We start from the raw sequence: 27,436 nt of genomic DNA, 5'->3' as shown, positions 1-27,436 counted from the left end.
GTGGATACCGGAGCACGGTTGGCTATATCTGCTATCGTGGAACAAAACCATGAGGTAAAAGTAAATCGAGACCGGACGGGAGGTAGATAGAGAAGCAACAAGACATGGAGGTCTTGGGTGTGGATCTATCCCCGTCTGTGTCGATTAAGGACCGTACCGTTGTTGGCGCTTCTGACAAGATTGAACGCATGCCTCTCACTTAGCGGGCCGGATAACTCGTTCCGACCGCGAAGCCGAGTAATTCAACTCAGGCCGGGAACCGTTCTGTTGTGCGCTCCTTCCGGGGAACGATCAGACTGAGCCCAAGGGCAGGCTTGGCCTGAGCATCCTGGCATCTGGTGTTCCAGATTGTGCGGCGCGGTACGGACCCGCGAAATGTGTACCTGAGTTGTACCAAAGGTGACCTAAGGTGACCATTGATCTGGTCTGCCTGGGTTTGTGTTAGGAATAAATTCCCAGCTGGTTGAAATCGATTCGAATCGCCGTCTCTCCCGGATAGTGAGAAACTTGGCTAGTCCCAACATCGTAGTAATTGGATTATGGAATGTGATGGTTCAGATGAACATGGAATTACTATACCTGCTATGGTTACTATTGTATGCTCTAAAAAGATATACCACATGTTTGGCACAGGATAGTTGCTAATCTAGAGATGGATAGTTCTAATTAACTTGATGACAGAATTATAATTGTATAATTGAGTTAATCGCATTTTATGCAAAATGTTGTCAAGCTACCTCCACTTATAAAGCCTTACATACTCCTTGGAGTCAATTTTATTTCTGGTTATAACGGGTAAGTCTAGCTGAGTACATTCGAGTACTCAGGGTTTATCCCACCATGTTGCAGGTGGAGGTTTTTGACCTACGGTGGGTGGTGGCTAACCACCGGTGGGCTCGGTGACTCTATATTCACTTCTCATCTACATGCTTTTGTCTGAGGATATCACTTATGCTAGCAATGTATTTGGAACTCATTAATGAAATCCTTCGAAAGAAATGTTGTTTTCACTAATCGGTTTTGAAATCCAAACTTGTATTATTATTTATGAATCTATTTGTAATATTATTTCCGCTGCAACTCTACGTATGTGATGTGTATTTGTTTAATCACGCGATCTTGGTTGTGATGTTGATTTACCGAGGTCTTGTGTGACACTCGGCGGACTACCGGGTTTATATAAGTGAGAGTATGCGCGTGTCAACGTGTTAAGTGGGGACAGCCATACTTGATCTTGTATAAATTGGGCGGTTCTGTCACAGGCGGCGGCGGCGGGCCCGCCTCGCCGGCGAGCTCCCTCCCCTGCATGGCCTCCCTCCCTCCCTGCAAGATCCAGCGAGCTCTGCGCGAGCACCTCCGCCCCCACGCGGCACTGCTCATCACCGGCGGCGGGGGAGCTGTCCCAAATCCGGTGAGGCAGCCAAGGCCGGCGGCTCCGGAGGTGCTCCCACGGCGAGCTCGCCTCGCCGAGCCAGCCACGCCCCGCCATGGTCCCCCTTGGCACCCACCACTGCTCCACCCGACGCCTCCTACGGGCCCACCACTACGGACGCCGAAGACTTTACGTCTTGGAGAAAGACGACGCAAATAAGCGTCCCGATTGACCTCGGACCTAGGGCCGTTGGAGACAGTGTCTGTAACTCGTCACGACGCATCGCATGCATCTGAGTTATGAACGGACACGAAACCAACCAAAACAGAGCAACCGTACGTGGCGCCTAGTCAGCGAGATCCCTATGTACAACGTATCTGAAGGACGACTTGTACGGCCTCCACTCGACGCACTTGTCGACCCTCCGCCGGAGGCCGTGCTGCTGCAGCTGCTGGAGCTGCTTCTGCTGCGCGTCCGACATGCTCTCGCACACCAGCTCCACCAGGTGCCGCAGCTCCAGCGCGGCGTCCCTGGCGTAGTAGTGCAGCACCTTGGGCAGCAGCAGCGCCTGCTTCCGCACCACCACGCTGCCCTGGATGAACTCCGTCCGCGCCGCCTCCAGCTGTTGCTGTATCTTCTTCGCCGTGTACAGCCGGACCTGCAATGCAACACTGCTTATTATGCTGTCTTGCCATAGGCTCTGAAAATGGTACTAGTATGATCAAAGAGCTTACGGGTGGGTCTGAAAATGCTCCGGTGGAGAGGGCGAAATGCGCAACTGGTTCTGGATGGTGAAGAGCATAGGGGTGCCTTGCCGTCCCTGCACTGGATCTTTTCGTCGGTGTGAATAGCGCGCGGACCCACTGAAATGCAATTCACGATAGTTTGTTTGCTCTGTGTATATTTCCTGATGACACTGCCTGTGGTTTTTGTTGTTAAGGGAAATGCCATGTTTTGCATATGTACGTACCAATGATGGACGATGGGATTGGCATCCAAGAATTGAGTTCTGAATAGTCTGGGCATTTACTGATTGGCCACCAACATTATACACAGCCTGGCGAAAGATGTTACCAAAAAATTCTCGGTAAAACTCGTTAAAATGGACAGATACATTTGTGTGTAAGTAGAGACAGATAGCACTACGAGGAAATGAAATGCTGTACCTTCAGAATCATGTCCGTGCTCTTCGTGCATTTGTCATGTAGACCATAGGCCAGAAAAGCCTGTCATGTCACAAGGCAATAATACAGGTTATTAAGGATGAATTCTGAGTTATGGGATAACGACGGGACATAGGAAAGTTGAGATTGAAATTTCAGTATAGGGCAATACATGCATGACTAGAGCATTGTGGATATTAATCCAAAAGCAGAGCTGCTCCTCATGTGTCATCTTCATTGGATCAACTTTTTGGAGGCGCTGTATCAGAGACCTGAGGCACAGCATGTACAGATATATAAATAAGCACCTGAAGAATTGTGTCATCTTCGAAGGGAAACTTCACTGGTTTTCTTGTTTCCTTCGGTTACCTGATAGTCTCGAGCATTTTTGAGGCATAATCAAACTTGTCAGCATCAATGCGTATCCTCGGAATGACAATCAGGCCTATGTTTTGTTCACTACTCTCTTTCTGAAGTCCACACGGGCGTGGGCTATCAAAGTTGTACCGAGGGCTCCAACTGTCATTACCGCGCCTCGGAGAAAAAGTACTTGAAGATGAAACAGAAGGACTTGGTGAGGCCATGCATTCTGCGCCTTGCGGTTCCGTGCTTGAAAGTTTGCAGTAGACAGCAGCAATGCAGCCTAAGATGTCCTCCGATAATTTGCATGAGATCTTAGGCACATATTCGGAAATAGAAGCACTCAAGAAGTTAACAAGGCTGGAATGCCTTGCGCCTGATTTTGATACCTCCTGCAACATATGGGGTGTCAGATGTTTTTCAACTAGAAAGATCGTGCTACTAGCATGAAAGAATGAAAGAAATGATATGTGCACTGACAGAATTTGAGACGGTGGGCAAGTTGAACGCTGCAGAGTGCTTTATGTCCCTCAAACGGAGTGCGCCCTCGTCGATGTTTTTCAGAATATCTTGATCCACCTGCTGCTAGTGACAGCAATATTAGGATATTGGACATTTAGATTTCATACCATCTGATCTCATCTCATCTCATCTAATACGGGGAGTTAGGTACCTCACTTGTGAAGCTGCAGGATTCAGATACATATTGATGAAACGCTCTTCTATAGAGGGAAAGCAGATGCAATTCCTTGCGTATGACTTCCTGCTCGAGAGCTGCAATCTCCCCAACTAAATCTGCAACAGACTGCGGAAAGGCAAGATCAGAACTAAAAATGCAGCATGATAGTCTGACTGGTGAACAAGTTGATGGAATATATTTTCTCAATTCAGAGTTTTCAGTGTGATGAACATGTTTGTGTTCAGATTTTAAACCGTTTTTTTTCTCGAATACGCAAAAATGTTTGCGCATCTTTGTATTAAGATCGAGAAAAGTGAAAGTTACAACGATGCACCACGGACATGGCACACTAGGAGGGTTAGTGTTATACAATCGGCTCTGCCCTCCCTAGCATAATGAGATCATGGGCTATTACTCGCTAATCATACTATCTAGTCATCATCGGCGATTAGACGCGCTGGCTTGCGCGGTGCACTACATAACTCTAGGAATGAACAGTAGACTACAGCATATGCATTTTCATATTTCATCTGCTTTGATATAAATATACTGTTCTCGACAGTTTAAATCAATTTTGTAGGAGTTGCTACAAACCTTTGAGGTAGCCTTTTGGGTTCGTTCTGATGCTTTTCTGGAGTAATGGCCTGGCAATTGCTCTGGCAAGTTCAGAGAGTGTCTTCTGTTGAACATCTTATCTCTATGTGTGGCCTGCATGATACAAGGTCATTACAATAAGTAAACTGGAGAAATGTCTATGCAGAAGAAAATATATACAGCAAGATGACTCCAATTTACTCACAGGCTTGCAGTAGGGAAACCGTGGTGACATGTCCAATGCGCCTTCTTGTGGCTTCAGAATGCTAAAGTGACAACTAGTAAATGATTAGAACAAATTTTCCATTTTGATATGTTGGCACAAATCAATTGAAAGTCTTCTCAACACCCTAGGCCTTGCTGACATCAGAAATTTTCTACACGCAAACTTTGCCTAAAACTATTTTTACAGTAGTGTAAGTTTAATCCATACTGGCACCATTGTCAACCGTTTTCTTGAAGATGGACTCCGGACAGTGGACTACACTACAGCGGTACTGTACTTGTGGCCTAAAGGAATTCAATGTGATATGAAGAGGACGATTGAATTGTGGTACAGCAAGAAGGTAATAGGCTGCTGAACTGAAATAATGCAAGATTGCTGTGTATGCACGGTACGGACGATGAACTGAACAGTGCTTAAACACGGTTCAGAATGGTAGAGGACTAGAGGTAGCTGTCTACTTATGTCCTTTCTCCAGCTTCCCTGCTCGCCTATACTCCTCCTCTGTGCGTTTCTTAAGCTGCGTGCTCTTTCAACATGTGCAGCATCGAGTAATCATGACGAATCGCACAGGTTACGGGAGAAAATTTTCACTCAGGTTTCACCGTTTCAGGGGATGAGAGTGCGAGAGAAAGTACAGCTCTAACCTCCGTGAAGAGCACCGACGCTGGAGACTGCAAGACGACTGAACCGACCTCGGCGTGCCGGCGCAGGACGCCGTCTCCGAGAGCACCCCTGACCTCGACTCCCTCTCCATCGCCGGTTGAGAGGCTCGTCTCCCCTCACCTAGAACCTGCGGCCAGGCGGCAGCCATCAATCAATCCACGACCAAGAGTGGCATGTGCAATGGAAGCAAGCAATCTCCACAGCGATGCATCTGATCAATCTCTCGGCGATCGATCTTATCGGCTGGATTAGCATTACTGTAGCGGTAGAGTATCTGACAGCAGGAGCAGGGTCGCCATACCTTATTGAGCTGTTCCTGCCGGGAAGAGTGAGTTGTCCATGTACGGAGCAACAAAGGCGCCGTGGCTCCGCTTTGTCCGGGAGCTGGAGGAGCTCAACTGCTCCGGGCTCCGGTGGTTGTCAAAAAAACCACAGAGCTTACTCCCTCATGCATGCAGAGGAAAAGACCAGGGCTTTGTTTCTTGGGTATCAACGACAGAACAGAATCAGTAGCCAAGAACAACGGCGGAGATGACAGGCTAGTTGCTGCTCACAATGGCGCTCGTATAAGAACGAGGCGGATGAGAGGGAGGAGGAGGTAGTGGTGGGTGGGTGGGTGGGGTGGGGCGTGGGGAGGAGGAGGAGGAGAATAGCCCGGGAGCGAAAGAGGCATAGGAAAGCTGGCGCGGTAGACGCCGCCGCCAAAACAAACGGGAATGGAAAAGATGGCCAGGAAAAGCAAAGGCTTAAAAGGGAGGGAGGAGGAAGAAAGAGGAATCAATGGGACAGTGGGGCAGTGGGAATCAATCCTCGTTGTCCCGCCGCTGTTAATTCTTAACCGAAGGAACAGGGAAAGGCTAGCGGCTGCCACTCCATTCCCCAAACCAAACCACTGCAATCTAATCACCACTAGTAGCAGCAGCAGTAGATAGTCTGTCTGGATTAGTACTAGTAGCAGTGTCATAAGCTGGGGACAAGCAAGCACCAAATCTTTTTTTGTTTTTGTGGCAGAGGAGATGTGTGAGGATGACTGAATGAGTGGAGTATTATTAGGTGGGGGAGCAGGGAGGGCAGGTGGGAATAATACAGGGATTTGGTTGCTGGCTTCTCTAATGATGCTTTGGGGAAGTAACGTTGTCAGGACTCAAGACTACGAAGAAGATAACCGTTCATTCCTGCCTGTTCGGGAGGCCGTATCGCATCGTGGATTATTTACTGCTGGCTGGTTTACGATCGTTTACGAGCAAGCGAACAGGCTATGGTCAATCACTATATTCACGGTCACCAAAATTGAGTAGGGGGTGTTTGGTTCCACTTTCTAAACTTTAGTCGTTGTTCTATCGGATATTTGACACATGCATGAAGTATTAAATATAGACTAATTACGAAACTAAATATATAGATTGAGATTAATTTACGAGATGAATTTTTTAAACCTAATTAGCCCACGATTTTACAATATGTGCTACAGTAAACATCTGCTAATGATGGATTAATTAGACTTAATAAATTTAACTTACGGTTACGGATGAATTTTGTAATTTATTTTTTTATTAGTATTGGGTGCCCCTCGATTTTTTATGCTTTATTATAGTAGCAAGTAGCTCATGACAGTTCATTTATGCCGTGTGATCGTAAAGTCAGGAGGAGGTCAACGGCTTTTTACATGGGGAACTGGACACATGAACTTGGACTCGTGAGTAGCGATGAAAATGATACGGATATTTTTTTTACTGTATTTGAGACCGAATCTGTTTATATGGATTTAGATCTGTCTGTATGCAAATCTAGATATTCAATATCTGATACTGTATCCGTATTTGAATAATCAAATCGCATATTTATGATGTCGATATCTAATCATATTCTACCCGACATGGTTAACACTATCCATATTCGAATTCGAATCCGGACATAAATATGAAAACAAATGTAATATTACTGATATCCATGTATCCGATCTGTTTTCATTCCTACTCATTAGCATGTGAGTATCTGACTCTCCCATTTATAGTGCTCTCAGTCTCTATGTATGTTCGGTTCTCTTGTTCGTGGAACCAAACCAAACCAAAACAAAACAGAACAAAAGAATACGCTTGCTTAAGATTTGTGTGAGAAACATGTTCGATTCTTTGACACTACAAAGAGGGGCAAACAGTAGCACCTTTCTGTGGAGCAGAAGCAACGCGGACGCGGTTGAGTGAGCCCTGAGCCCCTGACGGACAAACCGAGCCGACGGTGCCTTGCACCAAGAGCAGTCCATCCAAGGTGGCAGCGTACCACGCTGGTCGGCTGGTGGCGCCTTGCATGCACGCTTGCTCCTTCCCGTGACCCCCCCGTGTACAAAAGAACAGAGTTCGGCCTCTGAACTCTGCTCTGATGCAACATCTCATCTCCTCGGCTCCTTGTCCTGCAGCTGCAGGCCTGTGATCTTGGCAATAATGCAGAAAAGAGAAAACCCAACACAGTTGTAAAGGAGGATTTCATCCGTCATCACCCACCGGCGCAGCGCAGCACCGGGTCACTGTCGTCTACCACGACGACCCAAGGTCGGAGAAGCTCCAAGCCCGGAGACCCGGCATTCGTCCGTGCACTCGCGAGGCAAGCGGACAAACAGCGGCATGCGAGTCTGCGATGTGCCTCATAAACAAGCGGTGTCCCACCACTGCCACTGCCACTGCCACTGCCACCACCACGGCTCCACTGTATCGCATGCGTGGCAACTCGCAACGCATCAGATGCATCAGATTAGTAGTACTGCTACGGCAGGCCATCATCACTCATCGTTGTTTTAGGCCCTTGTTTAGATTCTCACAGTAAAGTTTACTCTCTATTTCATTAAAAATTTGGACAAGTATTAAATATAGTCTAAAAAAACTAATTGTACCGTTTGCGATTAATTTGCGAGACGAATCTTTTAAACCTAATTAGTTCATGATTTGACAATGTGGTGATACAGTAACACATGTGCTAATGACGGATTAATTAGACTTAATAAATTCGTCTAGTGAATTACCGATGGATTATATAATTTATCTTTTTATTAGTATCCGAACACTCCATACGATAGCATCATGTAACACTCGATTCGACACCCTGAAACTTTACACTCTGAATTTAAACTAAGCCTTAATAACGATGAAACTAACGATGAGAGGATCGGTTTGCGGCCGACGGTCGGAGTGACAAGGATGGATGGGGCCGAGATCCGAGATGGGGTGGAAGATCGACGGGCGACGAATCCGCGCTTATTTTTTTATGCCCGCGGACCGCGAGTAAACAAACACGGGGAAGCAAAGCATCTTCGTTCGACGAGCGGCACGGCATGGCGGCACCCCGCAACCGCATCCCCCGACGCGGCGAGGCCGGGGGTGCGGATCGGATAAACAAATGCCTGCCCACAGTGCCCAGACCTGGAACGGGCCCGGCGGACGCGCGTGCACCGCCCCCCGTGCGCCCCATGTCTGCCGACGCGCGCGGGCGCAGCGAAGCGGTGTGGCGCGAGACGGCCAGAAGGGACCGGGGCGCCGCCCGTCTCATGCATCCCCCGCTCGCGCCGTGAGTGGAACGACGTCGGCGTCGAGGGCGGGGTTGGTGGCCACCCGCCCACGTACCTGCTGCCGAGTTACGTGTGCGGGATGCCCCTGCCCCTGCGTCTGCATGGCAATGGCTGCCTACTGTAGGGCTGTAGGCTGTTGGCTTGGCTCACTGCCTGCCTGGTACCGGTACGGTTGATTAAGAAGCGCGTGATCAGCCGCGCGGCGCACCACGATGATCGATCAGCCGCGCGGACGGTCGGATTCCGATGATCGGATCCAAGGAACCCAACCAAAGCGGGGAACCAGCGTCTGCCCGCTGCTTCGCTCTGCTAGTGCATGCTACGTGCTGTCCTGATCGGTCCACCATTCAGGTCCCGGAACCTTTGCGAGCTCGAGGAAATTTCATGGCGCCCGCAGCCGTCCCGACATCGATAGGATCGCGGGACCACGGGCCCAGCGTCCTTTCTCCTGCCGTCGTTGATCCGTCCTTTCCTCCTACAGCTAGGCGTCGACGGTGTCGGCACTGTGCACCCCCTTGGCCGGAATCTTGTTCAAGGGTTGTTTGTTCTGCATACTTGGAACTCACCGTCTCATGTAGTCATATACCAGAGCACTTGGCATCCAAAAGTGATCTCAGTGTGGGTGATTGGTTTACATGCCTGCCCTAAGATTTCTACTTTTCTAGCGAGGCCTTACACCCTACCCTATTCCATCAAATGTATGGAGTATTAAATATAGACTAACAAAAACTAATTGCACAGATTGCGACTACTTTGCGAGACGAATCTTTTAAGCCTAATTAGTCCATGATTTGATAATAAAATTCTACAGTAACACATGTGCTAATGACAGATTAATTAGGCTTAATAAATTCATCTCGGGTTTACTGACGGATTCTGTAATTTGTTTTTTATTAGTATTCGAACACCCCAGCGGTACCCCTACGTGACACCCGATGTAACACCCCAAAACTTTACACCCAGAAACTAAACCACTTGTTTTCCAGTTGTATTTGCGGGTGTTTACGTCACAGAGATAAAAAAATCAGTCCATCCTGCGGTACGAGGTTAAACATAGACTAATCATGAGCTAATAAAAGCTAATAGTCTTTAACCATCAATTAACCCTATTTGCTCTTACTAGCCTATGTTTAGCCCTCCTATTTGACATCCAAATTTTATAAATAATTTATTTTTAGCCGTGTACTCTCTTTGTCCCTCTAAGAGTGTCATTCTCACTTCTCATAGGTCAAACATTTTTTAATTTTAACCAAATATATAAGAGATTATTAATATTTATGGTACATAATAAGATATTATTAATATTTACGGTACATAATAAGTATCATTATACTATCGTTGAGCATATATTTTATAATAAATAACTTATTTAAAGAAATAAATATTACTAATATTTTTTACAAAACAAGTTAAACTCAAGAAAGTTTGACCTGTAAAAGACCCTATACGTTTCACTTTCTTTTTTTTCAGGAGGAAGTGAGTATATCCTAACAACGTACTGTAGTTACACATTCTTCCATTTCCAGTCGTCTGAAAATTGTGATCCTGACATTAATGCAGCAATTGGTACTGTACCCGGTTAGGAACGAAAATAAAAGCAATTGTCGACGTGGACCAAATTAGAATAATTGTCAGGAGATCGACCCTTTGTTTGGTCCCTCGTTCAGCGAGCGACGGTAAACTGTTGTAATCGTTGCGATCGGTAGTACTGATACCATCAGTAGTACGTAGGACAGTGGGCGTGCTGCGCCAAGGAGAAGGTATGCAGTCCGTGTCCGTGATTAAGAAGCCTGCTGCCCAGCTTAATTTGCAACACGCCAAGGCGACATTGCTACGTGCTCCAATGGGCATGGATCGTACAGTACCTACTAACTGCTCTCTCTCTGTGTGTCACTGCCAAAGAATAACACGGCTGACAGACAGGTCAAGGACACGAGGCACAACTAATCCACCAGTTTTGTTTCTAATAAAGACATCTCCATCGTCCATGCCTCGGTCCAACCGTGTCGATCGATGTGGACTAGTACTATATATTGATCTGATGAACTAAGGGCTTGTTTAGATGCCGAAAAATTTGATAAAATGATACTGTAGCAGTTTTCGTTGTTATTTGGCAATTAGTGTCCAATCATAGTCTAATTAGGCTTAAAAGATTCGTCTCGTGGATTTCATCTAAACTGTGTAATTAGTTTTATTTTTTATTTATATTTAATACTTCATACATGCGTCCAAAGATTCGATGTGACGGAAAATCTTGAAAAACTAAACGGTACCTAATAGGTAGTACGATGGAAGATGTAGTTGGTTGGGCTAATTGTTCAAGTGGCGACTACTCTGCAAGCCTGGTTCAATTCGACTGTTGAGCCGGCAAATCCGAAGTGACTAGCGTTCCTTCAGTCTCCAGCATATATGCATATGCACGTTTCACTCAACCTACGATTACGATATGCAATTAACAAATACCAGTTGACTTGAACAGATATGGATCACCTCACTATCCACTGACGCCACCCCAACAACAAGCTGGAGACGCCAATGCATTTAATTAAGGGATTGCAACTGCCTCTATATCTACCTGAAACGATCGCTTCAGTGCTCAGTGTAGCGCCATCCAAGCAACAATGGCGATCTAGCTTAGCTTACCGTGTGTGGATCGTCGGAGAAATGAATTAGGACGTCAGGACGTAGCTGGAAGCCAGAAACGATCCTACGCGCACGCAAGCACGAAAACTTGCGCATATGGCGTCTCAAGGGCAAGGGAAAAAAGAACAGACAGTTGAGCAAATGATCAGAATAAAGCACGTGAACACTTGACACATCTTTACTGCTTTACGGCCGATCGTCGCGCGCAGGGTGGTGAGCTTTTTCTCGGCCGTTGCGTGGATATGCTCTGCCTGCCTATGCACGGCTGGTGAATAGTGATGGAAGCAAGGAATCTTGCACGTACTTCTCGAAACATGCATGTTTCCACCTGCCGCGAAAGCTAGCGCTGAAAACGTTGCGAATCTACTCTGCCTGGTGTCTTTTTATGAAAGTCCATTTTACAGCGTATTCGAGCTACGAGCACATGCGCCCAACGGCCGAAGGCGGTGGGTGGTGAGTGAGGGACGGGCGAAGAAGTGTCCTCGCAGACGCAAATGGGCGAACGAGGGATGTCCCGGCCCAGCAATTTACCTTTTTTTTAGAACGAGCAATTTACTAGAAAGTGTATGTAGGCTTAGGTGTCTTGGGCCCTACTACTGTCGGCCCAAATGCCCTCGGCGAATTCCCGGTCCCGTGTGATAGTTTTTTTCTTTTTTCTTTCTTTTTTAGAATTACACAGTACAACACAGATGTCTACAATACGCACGCACACTCACCCCTATGAATACACATATATGACAATTTTTTTTTGAGAATTACACAGTACAACGCAGACGTCCACAACACGCACGCACACTCATCCGTATGAATACACATACGCAAATCCTACCCATATAAGCACCTTCAAATGACAGAGCCGGTAGATCTTAAGATTCACGAAGTCACCACTAGCACCTCGCTGTCGACGGGGACGTCGCCTACCACTGAAAGCATAGCGTCGTTAAATCCTGAAATAAATCCAGAAAAATACAAGCACCCGTGCCAAGTCGAGGATTTGAACCCGGGTAGACAGGTTCCACCACAAGAAATCTAACCAACTGATCTATGACCAGTTCGCAATTTTTTTTTCTTTTCGACACGAGGCAGCCCATTGTCATGAAGCCAACGAAAATATGTGAGTTTGAAACAGAGTTGGAAAAGACCGCTACCAGCGCTATATCAGTATCGATTGCAACCTGAAACTCTATCTCAGAGTTCTGAGGAAATGCTACCTGTAGTCTGTAGAGCATTTGATAGACCACACGTGAACGGCTTTTCACCCCCGCAGCTCGTTCCCGCCCTGCATGTATATTTTAAAAAAAATTATCCCTTCACTTCTTTCTCCCCATCCTTACCTCTACCGCGTTCGGCGTCCTCTCCCACCATGAGCCCCCAATGCCCGCAAATCCGACGGCCCTCTCCCCCACCCCTGCGAGATCCATGGAGCACGAGCGAGATCCACTCGTCTCCGATGAGATCCATGGAGGTGACACGGCAGTGTTGTAGGGGAGTGGACGGCTCTCCCCCACACTGGCGCGAAGCCCTCCCCACCCCGACGGCACCCTCTCTCACCCCGGCGGTCGAGCTCCCCCCACCCCGTCGACGGATGGCACTCCTCACCTCCCCCCCCCCCCCCCCCGCCACTCCTACCGTCGCTGCCGAGCTCCCACCCTGTCGGTCGGAATCGACCGGTCCAGGCCTCTGTCCCCCTTATACTGGTGGCGGTGGTGCTCGCGTGCAACCGCTCGCCGCTGGCTCCCACCCTGTCGGTCGGAATCGATCGGTCCAGGCCTCTGTTCCCCTTATGTTGCAAATGTATGTTTCAATTTTAGAGGTTTTAGAGGTATGATGCAATTGTTTCATATGGATGTTGCAAAAGTAGATCGGGGGATGTTGCACATGTTGCATATGTTATAAGTGTTTCAGAGTCATCTTGCAAGCGTTTGTTCAAAATTTTTCTTCTGTTTCCAGACGTATGTTGCAAAGCATTTTGATCTGGATGTTGCATATGTTTTCACACATATGTTGCAATAGTATGATTCAAAATGTTTCATCTGTTTCAGTCTTCTGTTGCAGCAAGTGTTTTCATGTTGCAAGTTACAAGTTACAAGTGGTCTATCTGGATATTGCATATATTTACACACATATGTTGCAAGTGTATGCTCTAGATGTTTCATCTGTTACAGACGTACATTGCATTCAAGTGTTTCATGTTGCACATGTTTTATGTTATTCAGATAGTCAGGGGGCGCGGCGAACCGATGGCCGGCGGACATGGCGCGCGGCGAGTCAGGGGCATGGCGGGGGGGGGGGGGGGGTTGCGTCTGTGGCGGCGGAACGATAGGGATGGGGGCGGGGTGCGTGGATGGGGGCGTGTCAGGTGTGCGGGAGCGGACGTGTCAGGCGTGCGGGTGGGCGTTCGATGTAATTCATCCGTATCGGATGTCCGTGCGCTAGCATTACTCTTTTTTTAAAGAAGTCTGCGGAGGGGTGAGAGCTCTACTTGAATTCCATCGGTATCAGTAAGCCGGGGGATATATAGTGCTAGGCATCTGCAGGTTTTGGGGTCATGCCCCTAATATAACGGGGAGATAATAGAGTTCAAATTGTAACCCAAAAAGCGTACAGTACATGATACAATAACAAAAAAACAATCCCGTGTTTCACCATGTTCGTTTGATCGTTTCAGTGGCTTATAAGTATGGATGAAAACGGTACGGATATTTATTCGACCGTCCGTTCGACCGAACAAATATGAACACTTATCTGGATAGTTACTCGGATATCCGTAATTTTTTTCGGATACGGATAATAAAACGGATATCTTAGGCGGATATCAAATACGGATGTAATATCATCGATATCCGGCGGATATCGGATAATCCGGATAATTATCGGATATATCCGGATTATTAAAACGGATATTATCCGGATATTTTTCAAACTTTCTCAAATGAAAAAATGGCCTATATAAGGATTGTAGATCTTGATGAGCTGAACAAACTTGGTATTCAAAACTTTTCAATTTGAGACAATCTAGGGTTCCGAAAACTAGTTTGTAGGCGTCGAAATTTGAAAATCACAAATTTGAACCGTCCAAACTATCTCAAATGGAAAGTTGACCAAAACAACAATTGTATATCTTGAGAAGTTGAACAAACTTGGTATTCAAAACTTTTCAATTTGAAGTCATTTAGAGTTCATAATACTAGAGTCAAAGTGTTGTTTTTCATTTGACCAAATTTGACTTGGTCAAACTTGCTCAAATGAGACACTAAATGACCTCAGATGAAAAAACTCTGAATACCAAGTTTGATCATCTCAGCAAGATATACAATTGTTACATAGCTCATTTTGTCATTTGAGAAAGTTTTATCAAACACTAGTCACAAATTCTTATCTCATATAGACTTTCTAAAACCATGTCACACACTTGTGAAATTTGAATTACATTTTGTTCAAATTTTCTCAAATGAAAAAATGGCCTATATAAGGATTGTAGATCTTGATGAGCTAAACAAACTTGGTATTCAAAACTTTTCAATTTGAGACAATCTAGGGTTCCAAAAACTAGTTTGTAGGCGTCAAAATTTAAAAATCACAAATTTGAACCATCCAAACTATCTCAAATGGAAAGTTGACCAAAACAACAATTGTAGATCTTGATGAGTTGAACAAACATGGTATTCAAAACTTTCCAATTTGAAGTCATTTAGAGTTCATAATACTAGAGTCAAAGTGTTGTTTTTTCATTTGACCAAATTTGACTTGGTCAAACTTGCTCAAATGAGACACTAAATGACCTCAGATGAAAAAACTCTGAATACCAAGTTTGATCATCTCAGTAAGATATACAATTGTTACATAGCTCATTTTGTCATTTGATAAAGTTTTATCAAACACTAGTCACAAATTCTTGAATCTCATATAGACTTTCTAAAACTATGTCACACACTTGTGAAATTTGAACTATATTTTATTCAAACTTTCTCAAATAAAAAAATGGCCTATATAAGGATTGTAGATCTTGATGAGCTGAACAAACTTGGTATTCAAAACTTTTCAATTTGAGACAATCTAGGGTTCCGAAAACTAGTTTGTAGGCGTTAAAATTTAAAAATCATAAATTTGAACCATCCAAACTATCTCAAATGGAAAGTTGACCAAAACAACAATTGTAGATCTTGATGAGTTTAACAAACTTGATATTCAAAACTTTTTAATTTGAAGTCATTTAGAGTTCATAATACTAGAGTCAAAGTGTTGTTTTTTTATTTGACCAAATTTGACTTGGTCAAACTTGCTCAAATGAGACACTAAATGACCTCAGATGAAAAAACTCTGAATACCAAGTTTGATAATCTCAGCAAGATCTACAATTGTTACATAGCTTATTTTCCCATTTGAGAAAGTTTTATCAAACACTAGTCACAAATTCTTGAATCTCATATAGACTTTCTGAAACCATGTCACACACTTGTGAAATTTAAACTACATTTTATTCAAACTTTCTCAAATGAAAAAATGTCCTATATAAGGATTGTAGATCTTGATGATCTTAACAAACTTTGTATTCAAAACTTTTCAATTTGAGACAATCTAGGGTTTTGAAAACTAGTTTGTAGGCGTCAAAATTTAAAAATCACAAATTTGAACCGTCCAAACTATCTCAAATGGAAAGTTGACCAAAACAACAATTGTAGATCTTGATGAGTTGAACAAACTTGGTATTCAAAACGTTTCAATTTGAAGTCATTTAGAGTTCATAATACTAGAGTCAAAGTGTTGTTTTTTTATTTGACCAAATTTGACTTGGTCAAACTTGCTCAAATGAGACACTAAATGACCTCAGATGAAAAAACTCTGAATACCAAGTTTGATCATCTCAGCAAGATCTACAATTGTTACATAGCTCATTTTATCATCTGAGAAAGGTTTATCAAACACTAGTCACAAATTCTTGAATCTCATATAGACTTTCTAAAACTATGTCACACACTTGTGAAATTTGAACTACATTTTATTCAAACTTTCTCAAATGAAAAATGGCCTATATAAGGATTGTAGATCTTGATGATCTGAACAAACTTGGTATTCAAAACTTTTCAATTTGAGACAATCTAGGGTTCCGAAAACTAGTTTGTAGGCGTCGAAATTTAAAAATCACAAATTTGAACCGTCCAAACTATCTCAAATGGAAAGTTGACCAAAACAACAATTGTAGATCTTGATGAGTTGAACAAACTTGGTATTCAAAACGTTTCAATTTGAAGTCATTTAGAGTTCATAATACTAGAGTCAAAGTGTTGTTTTTTCATTTGACCAAATTTGACTTGGTCAAACTTGCTCAAATGAGACACTAAATGACCTCAGATGAAAAAACTTTGAATACCAAGTTTGATCATCTCAGCAAGATCTACAATTGTTACATAGCTCATTTTCCCATTTGAGAAAGTTTTATCAAACACTAGTCACAAATTCTTGAATCTCATATAGACTTTCTGAAACCATGTCACACACTTATGAAATTTGAACTATATTTTGTTCAAACTTTCTCAAATGAAAAAAATAAACTATATATATGCTGCTTTTACTCAATATCCGAATAGATATTTGTATCCGACCTTCTCCGAATCCGATTCATACCGTATTCGATACTCATTATTCGTATCCGTAACCGAGTCAATCCGTATTCGGATATGTATCCGAACGCTATCCGTGTCCGAATCCGAATCCGAACAAAAATATGAAAACAAATATAATATGAGTGATATCCGTTCGTATCCGATCCGTTTTCATCCCTACTTATAAGTCGGCTGATAATGTTTTGGTGTGAGAGAAAAACACCGTATCATAACTGATAAGCATGGTTGATGCGATCAAGCAATCATGATGAAAGTTAGCAACAACAGGGTCCTCGAAAAAAAAAAGGTAGCAATCAGGAAAGGCGCATATATAGCGTAAAACAATGCAAGTCTGCGTTGATTTTGGTAGCTTGTAATTTCGTCCATCAATCACCAAATTTTGCCTATTACTATCAGAGTTCTAAATATTCTGCGACCTACGCACCAAAGAATAAAAAATTTACTGAAAACATTCTGTACACGGTAGTACACCGATCTCCTCTCAAATGAACTAGCTAAATTGCCAGCTAACCATGATCAAACTATCCCTGATCAATGGACTGGATCACTCGCTAGCTGCTTCCACGATCACACTTGGCCTCTGCACGGGTGCAAGATCACGGGCGACACCCTGCTTGTAGCCAACTCCGTTCCTCGCCTTCCCCACCGTCTCGCCGCCGCCGCCACGCGCCGCCTTGCGCGCGTCCTTGTACCCGCCGCGCACGGGGTAGCTCTTCCATTCGCCGTGCGCGTCTGCGCTCACGACGACGACTACTGGCGCCACTCGTCCCGTGGCCTGCCACCTCTGCTGCCTGCTGCAGGCCGCACCGGCGCCCTCGCTTCTGTCCAGAGCCGACGACGGCACGCTGCCGGCTGCCGCGGCCACGTCCGCGGTGGCGACGACCTGTGCTGTCCCAAGAGCCGCGCAGGCCTTGACGGCGAGCGCGGCCATGTCCTGCGCGGACAGCGGCCGGCCGAGCATGGGCATTGGCAGGGCGAAGTAGAGCTGCCCGGGACGGAGCGCGTCGTGCGCGGCCAGCGCGGTGACGGGCGCGTCGAAGTCCAGCGCGTCGGAGCAGCACAGGAAGCGCGGCGGCGACGACGGCGGCGCTGCTCCGCCCCCGCCGGCGGTGGCGGTGGCGGTGAGGGCCTCGTGCGCCGTGACGGGCGCCGCGAACTGCGCCATGGAGCCGTCGAGGTCCACGACCTTGGCCGTGAGCGCGTGCACGGACACGGACACGGACTCCGCCGCCGTTGACGTCGCCGCGGTACCAGAGCGGGAGACGCACGAACCCATTGATCTTCTTCTTCTCTGGCGATCTCTGTGTCTGTGCGTCGGAGACGGAGAGGAACAGAGGATGTATATATGGTGAATTCGTGAATCGTGATGGAGCGGAGCCGAAACGGATACGGGCGAGTGCGGCCGCGCCTGCTACTTGGAGTCTTGGAGAGTGGAGCGCAACGATATCTGCTCAGGCGATGCGATGACCGGATGACGTACGTGAGCTCGTCACCGCGCGAGCGAGGACGAAGGACTGATGGGAGCACTGCAGCTCTCAGCCGGATGACGTACGTGAGCTCGTCACCGCGCGAGCGAGGACGAAGGACTGATGGGAGCACTGCAGCTCTCAGCTGGACAGGTCAAGTCAAACCTCTCGGCTGTGTTTAGTTCGGGAAAATTGAGGATTTTGTTACTGTAGTATTTTTTGTTTTTATTTGATAATTAATGTTTAATTATGGATTAATTAGGCTTAAAATATTCTTTTCGTGATTTTTAATTAAACTATGTAATTAGTTTTTTTTTTCGTCTATATTTAATACTATATACACGTATCCCAAGATTTGAGAACATTTTTTTGGAAACTTTTTGGAACTATAGATCTTCCGGTGGCACTTGCGTCCTCTTTCTCCGAGCAGTACGGCGGCGGGAAAGGAAAGGACGAATTGGTAAGTGAAAGGTACAGGTCGTGTGCGGTGGTGCGCCAAAGGCGGCTTCGAATCGTCACGGCTAGCGTCACGAGGCTCCGTGCGTGCTCGTGGACTACAAACACATTAACGGTTTCTGACTTCGTCCTCTCACGGAAGATGAGGCAAGGACAAGGTCTACTGAACCTAGCAGCACGACATGTATGTTGACATGTTGCACTGTATTAACTTCAATCAATAAATTAAATGTACGGCTTTGAAAATATTTGTATGAGATAACCGGTTATGTATTGTAGATGAATAGGCTAGGCTATAAAAATATTTTTGTGCACAAGTTCGTCTAGAGAAATTTCGCTCTCCTACAGGTGAGATTCTTTGAGGGCTACTCGTGCAAAACAAAATCCAGAGCAGAGATAACCTCGAGAAGAAAACAATCGTGGAGGATGCGTTGTGCGAGTTGTTAGATAATTAGGTATTTTTATGGTCAATTTAATCTAGAAATAAAATATCAGCAGATTTATGACGACATGTGCATGTATATAACACTAATAAACGCTATAGTATGCAAATATGACATACAGATCGATACAGTAAGAACGCAAAGTGCTGTAATCACAGAGTTAAGATTGTATCCAGCGGAGGATCCATACCGAGGGCATCAGAGGCTCCATTCGTACTAGTCGACATAGTGCGTTGCTCGAAGTCATGGAGCACAGTCGATGCAGAAAGGTGTTCGCAGTGCAGTCCCACGAACGGTCACCAGGAAGAAGACGGGTTCCACGATCGATCACCAGAAAGAAGACGTCGGACGAGCAGTCGTGGAATCGCTTCCCAAAAACCTAATCGTCGCACACCCCGTGCAAGGTTCGCAGGCGGACGAGGGTTCCGGAGGCACCTGCTCTCCCGCTACTCCGTGCGCGCAGAGGTACGGGACGGGGAAACCCAAAGAGCGACTGAGATGTGGTTTCTCGGAAGCAAAGCGGAAGATCTGGACTGACGGAGGACTTCAGATTTATGGCTGCGATGGGTTGGAGAAAGGCAGCGGATGATCCTAGGAGACGGAGAGACGGTAACTGACGCAATCGGTTCGCCTCCACCATAAAGGAGAGAAACTCACGTGATTATGTGTATTAAGTGGCAAAACCTGGCCACGCCCGCTCGCTCGCTCGCCGCCTGCCTCGCCTTGCCACGCCCACGGCCACGGCCCGCGCCCACGCCCATGGCCGGTGGCGGCAGCAGCGCGCGCACGTGTGGTACTCCTTTGTCCTTTTCTCAGCTTCTCAATTAAGATGGATATTTTCCAACCAAATAAGCTGAGTAAACGTTCAGTCAAAATCCAATACAGTATTAAACCATACAACGCTTAATGTTACGCACCATAGAGTTTTATTTGATTTATTAAATATTATACGGGCCAAGCCTATAATATATCCAACAATCCCCACGAAACTCTAGGGTTTGTAACAAAGTAGTCTTAGATCCACATTTCTTTTATATACCAGTATTTCGATGGAGACTGTTAAGTTGAGTATCCATCTAGAGCAATAGTTTCACTCAGTTATAACTGAACAATGAACTAAGCCTTGAATTGACAGTTTTATGTGAGGTGAATGTCACTAAAGTCCTTAGCTAATACTTGGCTGCAAAAGGCATCCTCTTTATTTGAAGCTTATAAGTCATACTCCAGTGCCTTTCATGAGTATTTAGAGATCATCCAAATCTCATAGTCTATGACCAGCAGTCTGACTCATATAGATGTGTTCCTCAAAAGATGTTCTGTAGGACAACATCTTTGATTTAGCAAGCCACTTGGAACACATTAAGATAAAAACCAACCTGCCTTATAGAAATAAAAGATATGAATAAGAAATGAGTCTTACTAAGGATCTTTTCTCATAATTTACTACTAGCTTGTTTCACCATCCTACTTCACGGAATCTCCGATCACATAGAATAGGTTACCACTATAGTAAATTTCATGTAGATCTCAAACTCATCTCTCTCGATGCACTTTCTATTATATTGCGTGACAGACCCTTAGTGAACTAATCTGCCAGATTGTTAGACGTATCAACATAGTCCAACGCTATTACTCCAGAGTTTCTTAATTTTCTGACAGATTTTAGTCGTCTCTTAACATGCCTTATAGACTTTATGTTATCCTTAGAACTATTAACCTTCGTAATCACAGTCTGGTTATCACAGTTCATAGAAATAGCCGGTATGGGTTTTTCAACAACCAGTAAATCTATAAGGAGATCACAAAGCCACTCGGCCTAATGGGAATGGGGATCCCGATCTTCCATCAGGTGGTGGTAACTATCGTTGTGGCGGAGAATGACACACCGATCCGGCTTTAGATCGAAAGATCGAACCCTGTAATCTTAGCACCACAGCTCCTCTGGTTATCAACCGAGTCTTGGACTAGGTTGACCTCGCCAAGAAGGCTAATCCCTGCCTGCGCAACGAAGAACACAAGCAAGAACAAGAAAGAACACAACCAAATTGTAGATGAATGATTAATCTCTCAAAGTTGGGGTCTCACAAACCGATGAATGGCGAAACTGTTCTTGACAGAATAATCTAAGCAAAACTCAAACCCTAATGGAGGGGCGGCGGCTATTTATGAAGACTCTAGGGTCGTGCAAGACCCCTAGACGCGCCCCTAATGGGCCCAAACACGATACATGGTCCAACGGACCAAAAGACGGTGTCGCAGCACCCTGGCAGATTCTGAACGCTAACTTGTTTTGATGATTTCCGTTGATTCCGAAGAGCTTTTGATGTGAGACTACTTGGATTGGCTTCCATATCAAATTATCTTTCTATCCATATATGGATCGTCGAAAACGGAGTCCGGATGCGTCCTGGGTGACCAATTTAAGGTAGACTGATCCTGGAGGCCGAGGCAGACTCGAATCATGTTGGACCGGGCCTCCGGTTCCTATTGGACATCCTTGCTGGTCATCTTCACCTCCACCACGTCCTCTAAGTCCTTCATGACCCTCTCCAATGTTCCTAAGCAAGATAACATCATTAGGTAGTAGTCTATTCTCAAAAGTATAAAAAGGTCGCTTACGAACGAGCTCACCTCTAAATTGAGTTGACGCATTCGAGCCCGGATCATTGGACCTTGCATAACGGTTGGAGGATCAGCGGGTACATCCAAAGGAGTGATTTCCTCATCATCCTCCCCCTCTTGAAATGGAGTCGTCCTTGACTCAAGCTCATCTTCTTCTCCCAAATAAAGTTTCAAATCTGCAATGTTAAAGGTGGGACTAACCTCGAACTCGGGTGGCAACTCAAGTTTGTAGGTATTATCATTTATTTTCTCAATTATCTTATAAGGACCAGCTGCTCTTGGCATTAATTTAGACTTACGCAGCTCAGGAAATCTATCTTTTATCAAATGTAACGAAACCAAATCACCCGGTTCAAGTTTAATCTCTTTTCTACCTTTACTACCAACAATTCTATACTTTTTATTCATTGTTTCAATATTTGCTTTAGTTGTTTTGTGCAACTTACGAATAAAATCAGCATGCTCTCTAGCATCACTATGTATTCTCTCAATGGTAGGTAAAGGCAAAAGAACAATAGGAACACGGAGGTTAAAACCATACACTACCAGAAAATGACTTACCTTAGTGGTAGAATGTTCCACCCTGTTATATGCAAACTCCACATGCGGCAAACACTCTTCCCACATCTTCAAATCGCGCTTCAAAATTGCTCTCAACATGGTGGACAATGTTTGATTCACAACCTCAATTTGCCCATCAGTTTGGGGATGACATATTGTAGAAAACAACAGCTTGGTCCCCAATTTATTCCACAACGTGCGCCAAAAATAACTCAAGAATTTTGCGTCGCGATCTGAAACAATAGTAGAAGGCATACCATGCAAGCGAACGATTTCTTGAAAGAAAAGGTCAGCAATATGAACAGCACCGTCGCTCTTATGACAAGGAATAAAATATGCCATTTTAGAAAAACAATCAACCACCACAAAAATACTATCCCTCCCCCTCTTAGTCCTTGGCAAACCCAACACAAAATCCATAGTATATCAGCCCAATAAATAGAAAGAACAGGAAGAGGCATATACAAACCATGTGGGTTCAACCGCGACTTAGCTTTTTGACATGTGGCACACCAAGCCACGTACCGCTCTACATCTCGCCTTATCCTTGGCCAAAAGAAGTGTGTGGGCAGCACCTCCTCCGTCTTCTTGGCACCAAAATATCCCATCAATCTGCCTCCATATGCCTCCTTCAACAACAAAAGACGAACGGAACCAACTGGAATGCATAGGCGGTTAGCTCTAAACAAAAACCCATCATTGATCATAAACTTATTCCATGTATATCCCTCTCTACAATTAAGCAACACATCCTTAAAATCAGGATCAAGCGCATATTATTCCTTAATTGATTGAAGACCAAAAATCCGACAATCAAGTTTGGACAGCATTGCATATCTTCTAGACAAAGCAACAACAATCACATTATCCTTCCCTTTCTTGTGTTTTATAATATAAGGAAAAGATTTAATAAATTCAACCCATTTAGCATGCCTATGATTCAGATTATTTTAAGAGCGAAGATACTTAAGCGATTCATGATCAGAATGAATAACAAATTCTTTAGGCCACAAATAATGACGCCACGTCTCTAAAGAACGAACAAGTGCATATAATTCCTTATCATACGTGGAATAATTAAGAAGATGGCCATGCAATTTTTCACTAAAGTAAGCAATGGGTTTACCATCTTGCATCAAAACAGCTCCAAAGCAAACTACACTAGCATCACATTCTAGCTCAAAAGTCTTACCAAAGTTTAGAAGTTGCAGCAATAGTGCGTGTGTAAGCTTGTCCTTCAAAGTGTCAAAGGACTCCTCATGTGCCTTTCCTCAATGGAACACCACTCCTTTCTTCATCAACTCATGCAACGGGGCAGCAATGGTGCTGAAATCTTTGACGAAGCGGCGGTAGAATCCTGTAAGACCAAGAAAACTCCTCACCTGTGTGACGGTTTGAGGAACCGGCCAGCTCTTTATTGCTTCAATTTTCATCTCGTCCACCTCAATTCCCTGTAGAGTTACAACATAGCCAAGAAAAGAAACTCGATCTGTGCAAAAGATGCACTTCTCAAGGTTACCAAATAAACGTGCATCACATAAAGCATTAAAAACAGCACATAAGTGATCCATATGTTCATCAAAAGACTTGCTGTAAATCAATATATCATCAAAGTAAACTACCACAAAATGATCAATAAAAGCTCTTAAAACCTCATTCATTAAGCGCATGAAAGTGCTAGGTGCATTTGTCAAACCAAAAGGCATAACTAACCACTCATACAACCTGAATTTGGTTTTAAACGCAGTTTTTCATTCATCTCCAAGTTTTATTCTTATCTGGTGGTAGCCACTTCGCAAGTCAATCTTAGTGAAAATTATAGAACCACACAACTCATCAAGCATGTCGTCTAGCCTAGGAATAGGATGACGATACCGAATAGTAATATTATTGATGGCTCTACAATCAACACACATACGCCAAGTTCCATCTTTCTTAGGAACCAAAAGTACAGGAACGGCACAAGAACTAAGGCTTTCTCGTACATACCCGCGGTCCAAAAGGTCTTGGACTTGCCGCTGAATTTCCTTAGTCTTCTCGGGATTAGTTCGATAGGCAGCACGGTTGGGAAAGGTTGCTCCCGGAATCAAATCAATTTGATGCTCTATTCCTCTCATAGGTGGTAGCCCCGAGAGTATCTCAGCTAGAAAAATGTCCGCATACTCCTGTAAAAGGTTAGTGACAGCAGGAGGCACCGAGCTAACAATATCATCAAGTGAAAACATAGCTCATTTGATAGGTACTGAACTATTTCAGTATGGGAGTTGGCCCGATCTTCACGACAGTAGGTCACGGTCAAGATAACTTGCAACAAGGCAAGGGAAAATAAAAGGATAACTTGTTGAAGAATAACGGAGTAACTAGCTTTATACCTGGCCAAGGTTGGATGCGACCAGGCGATGGGGAGAAAGACACTGAGACCACGAATACTTCGACTCGATCTCCGAACGACCGCAGAACCACAACCGGAGCTAATCCACATAAGGCAGGGCAGCCGTACTGGAACCCACAAAGCATGAAATAGTGGATTCTAGAGGAATCTCTTCACAAGTCTAGGAAGAACAAGGAAGAACAAGGGTTTGAGTAAGCACTCGGCAGCTCGGCTGTAATATCACTGGAATTATCAAATCATCAAAAAGTACTTTTCTAGTAGCCTAGTGGTGGCATTTATACTATGAGAAGTTTCTAAGATAGATGTGAACTGAAGAAACCATGTTAAAAGGTGGAAGGTCAACTGGCTAGAGCTTTTATGAGGTGATCTTCAGTTCCCGCACGCCTTCTGGGCTTCTGTGTAGTCTTTAATATTTTGGTCATAACTCCTTCCTTCATAGCTTTTGGGAGACAAAAGGTATGACTGTTTCATCTGGATGGTTCTGTCATGCTGGGTTGACTCGAACGTAGCTCTTCTTTCTGATCCATCCTTGATGTATCCTTGTCTTCCTTCTTGGAGAACCTGAGTAATAACAACATGCACGACTTAGGTAGCTCGAAATTACCATCAATGTTTAATTGAAATTCACAAAGTAGCGCATGCACCTCTTGTTATATCTTTCGGGCACGGCTACGGGTGATTGGTCTAGTAGGGACTTGGAGTGGTGTATCAGCTGGTGAGATGGTCGAAGAGGTCACCGAGGTCAGTGAAGTGGTCGAAAAGGTCGTCGAGGTGGTCGGAGAGCTCACTGAGGTGGTCGGAGAGGTCGCCGAGGTGGTCGGAGAGATCGCCGAGGTGGTCGGAGAGCTCGCCGAGGTGGTCAGAGAGCTCACCGAGGTGGTCAGAGAGGCCCCTGATGCTGGTGTGGTCACATCATCATTTGCATACCAAAATATAGCAAATATCATCATCAGAAATTTCAGCAAAGTCATATTTTGTTGCAAGCATAACACCACCCTTCAATTTAATCCCCTCAACCTTAGAAATAGATGTAGACTTATCCTTTTTAGGTGAAAAAATAGAATTAGCAACTTGCTGATTTTTAGATTGAACTTCATTTAAACTAGCAGTGCGTTCTCTATCAGCTTATATAATTTGAGCAGGGGTTAAAGGTACCAAAGTAATTTTCTTTCCTTTATGAATAAAAGTGTATTTATTACTTCTACCATGGTGTGTAGCATCATTATCATATTCCCAAGGATGACCCGATAAAAGTGAATAAGCTTGCATAGGTACCACATCACAATCAACAGAATCAGCATAAGAACCAATGGAAAATAAAACTCTGCAAATTTGTGTTATCTTTGCTTTACTAGAATCATTTAGCCACTGAATATGGTATGGACGTGGGTGTGGACATGTGGTCAAGCCAAGCTTCTTGACCAAATCAGAACTCACTAAATTGTTGCAGCTACCTCCATCAATAATGACACGTGCGCGACGATCGCTGATGACAAAGAAAATCTAGAACAAGTTATGGCGTTGTAGCTTCTCAGGTTGCTGGACTTGTGAGCTGAGCACCCACTGTACAATGATGCTCCTATAGGCTGCCGTGGCCTCGTCACCAAGGACTTCACCGTCCTCCTCATCAGCATCTTGGTCTTCTTCATCCTCAATGTCAGAGGTACTGATGTAACCATCTTCTATAGCAATATATGTCCACTGACTTGGGCAGTCCTTCTACACATAGCCAATGCCATGGTAGTGGTGGCACTGAATGCCTGAAGTGCGTCCCGTCGATGCAACGGATGAGGAACTCTTAGTAGGCACCTATAAAGAATTTTTACCTGAATCTGAAGGTCGTGTGGGAGGTGCCTTAGGTGTAGCGGAAACTCGAGAGGTTGTTGGTCGCTTGCTCGCTGGTGGAGGCACCCGAAAAGTGGTTGGCTTGGTCAGCCCCAAAGATGGTGCCGAGCGTGGCGTGTATGTGGTGCTGACCTTGCTCTTGCTCTGCTGTTCACGCCTCTATAATTCCTTTTCTGCAAGCATAGCAAACTGAAACAACTGGTTGACAGTGTTAAATTCTTTATAATCAACAATGTCCTGAATCTTATGCCTTAAACCCGAATAAAAACGACAAATAGCATCTCCGTTCCCCTCCACAACACTACAGCGCATCAATCCCTTTTGGAGCTCACCATAGTAATCCTGTATATATTTATCTCCTTGTTCTAATCGCATCAATTTCTTACGTAAATCTGTATGATAAGAAGGAGGAACAAAGCGATCACGCATAGCCACCTTAAGTTCTTCCCACGTACCAGGAAAAGCATCCTATGCAGCTAGCCCATTCCACCAAATAATAGCAAAATCCTTAAACTCACTAGTAACTTGTCAAACTCTATGATGCTCAGGCACAAGGTGGGCACTAAACTTTTGTTCTACCGTCATCTCCCAATCAAGATATCCCTCAACATCATAATGACCCGAAAAAGATGGTATTGTGAACTTAATCTTAGCATAAGGATCATCGGGTACACGGTGATTATTACCTTGATGGTGGTGGACACCACCCAAACCTGTCGTGTTGCGGCGAAGATGTCGTCGTAATCTTGCTTGTCGGAAGGCTGCCCG

The 27,436-nt window shown here is 44.7% G+C and overlaps 2 protein-coding genes across 7 annotated transcripts; both read right to left on the bottom strand.

The window, feature by feature from the left end:
- Window positions 1-1,316: 1,316 nt before the first annotated feature.
- LOC136552047 (uncharacterized) lies at window positions 1,317-5,957 on the bottom strand. Of its 6 annotated transcripts, none has more exons than XM_066543595.1 (12): window positions 5,359-5,957; window positions 5,039-5,184; window positions 4,374-4,434; window positions 4,169-4,282; window positions 3,569-3,700; window positions 3,376-3,480; window positions 2,905-3,287; window positions 2,708-2,807; window positions 2,539-2,598; window positions 2,343-2,429; window positions 2,107-2,192; window positions 1,317-2,030 (listed from the first exon to the last, which is right to left on the bottom strand). In XM_066543595.1, exons 2-12 carry the CDS (start codon window positions 5,146-5,148, stop codon window positions 1,670-1,672), a joined length of 1,599 nt encoding a protein of 532 aa, XP_066399692.1. In that variant the 5' UTR covers window positions 5,149-5,184; window positions 5,359-5,957; the 3' UTR covers window positions 1,317-1,669. The 6 variants fall into 6 exon arrangements, with proteins under 6 accessions (XP_066399692.1, XP_066399694.1, XP_066399690.1 ...); XM_066543597.1 differs by having other exon boundaries at window positions 2,107-2,197; window positions 5,359-5,956; XM_066543596.1 differs by having other exon boundaries at window positions 1,318-2,030; window positions 2,107-2,235; window positions 5,359-5,955.
- An 11,249-nt stretch (window positions 5,958-17,206) lies between these two features.
- Window positions 17,207-18,515, bottom strand: LOC136552045 (uncharacterized). Its single transcript, XM_066543592.1, has one exon. It carries the CDS (start codon window positions 18,157-18,159, stop codon window positions 17,428-17,430), a length of 732 nt encoding a protein of 243 aa, XP_066399689.1. The 5' UTR covers window positions 18,160-18,515; the 3' UTR covers window positions 17,207-17,427.
- Window positions 18,516-27,436: the final 8,921 nt, after the last annotated feature.

Source organism: Miscanthus floridulus, chromosome 4, assembly GCF_019320115.1.
Source record: "Miscanthus floridulus cultivar M001 chromosome 4, ASM1932011v1, whole genome shotgun sequence".
Lineage (NCBI taxonomy): Eukaryota > Viridiplantae > Streptophyta > Magnoliopsida > Poales > Poaceae > Miscanthus > Miscanthus floridulus.
Note: the sequence above shows the minus strand (reverse complement) of the source record. Positions and strands in the feature narration are given on the sequence as shown.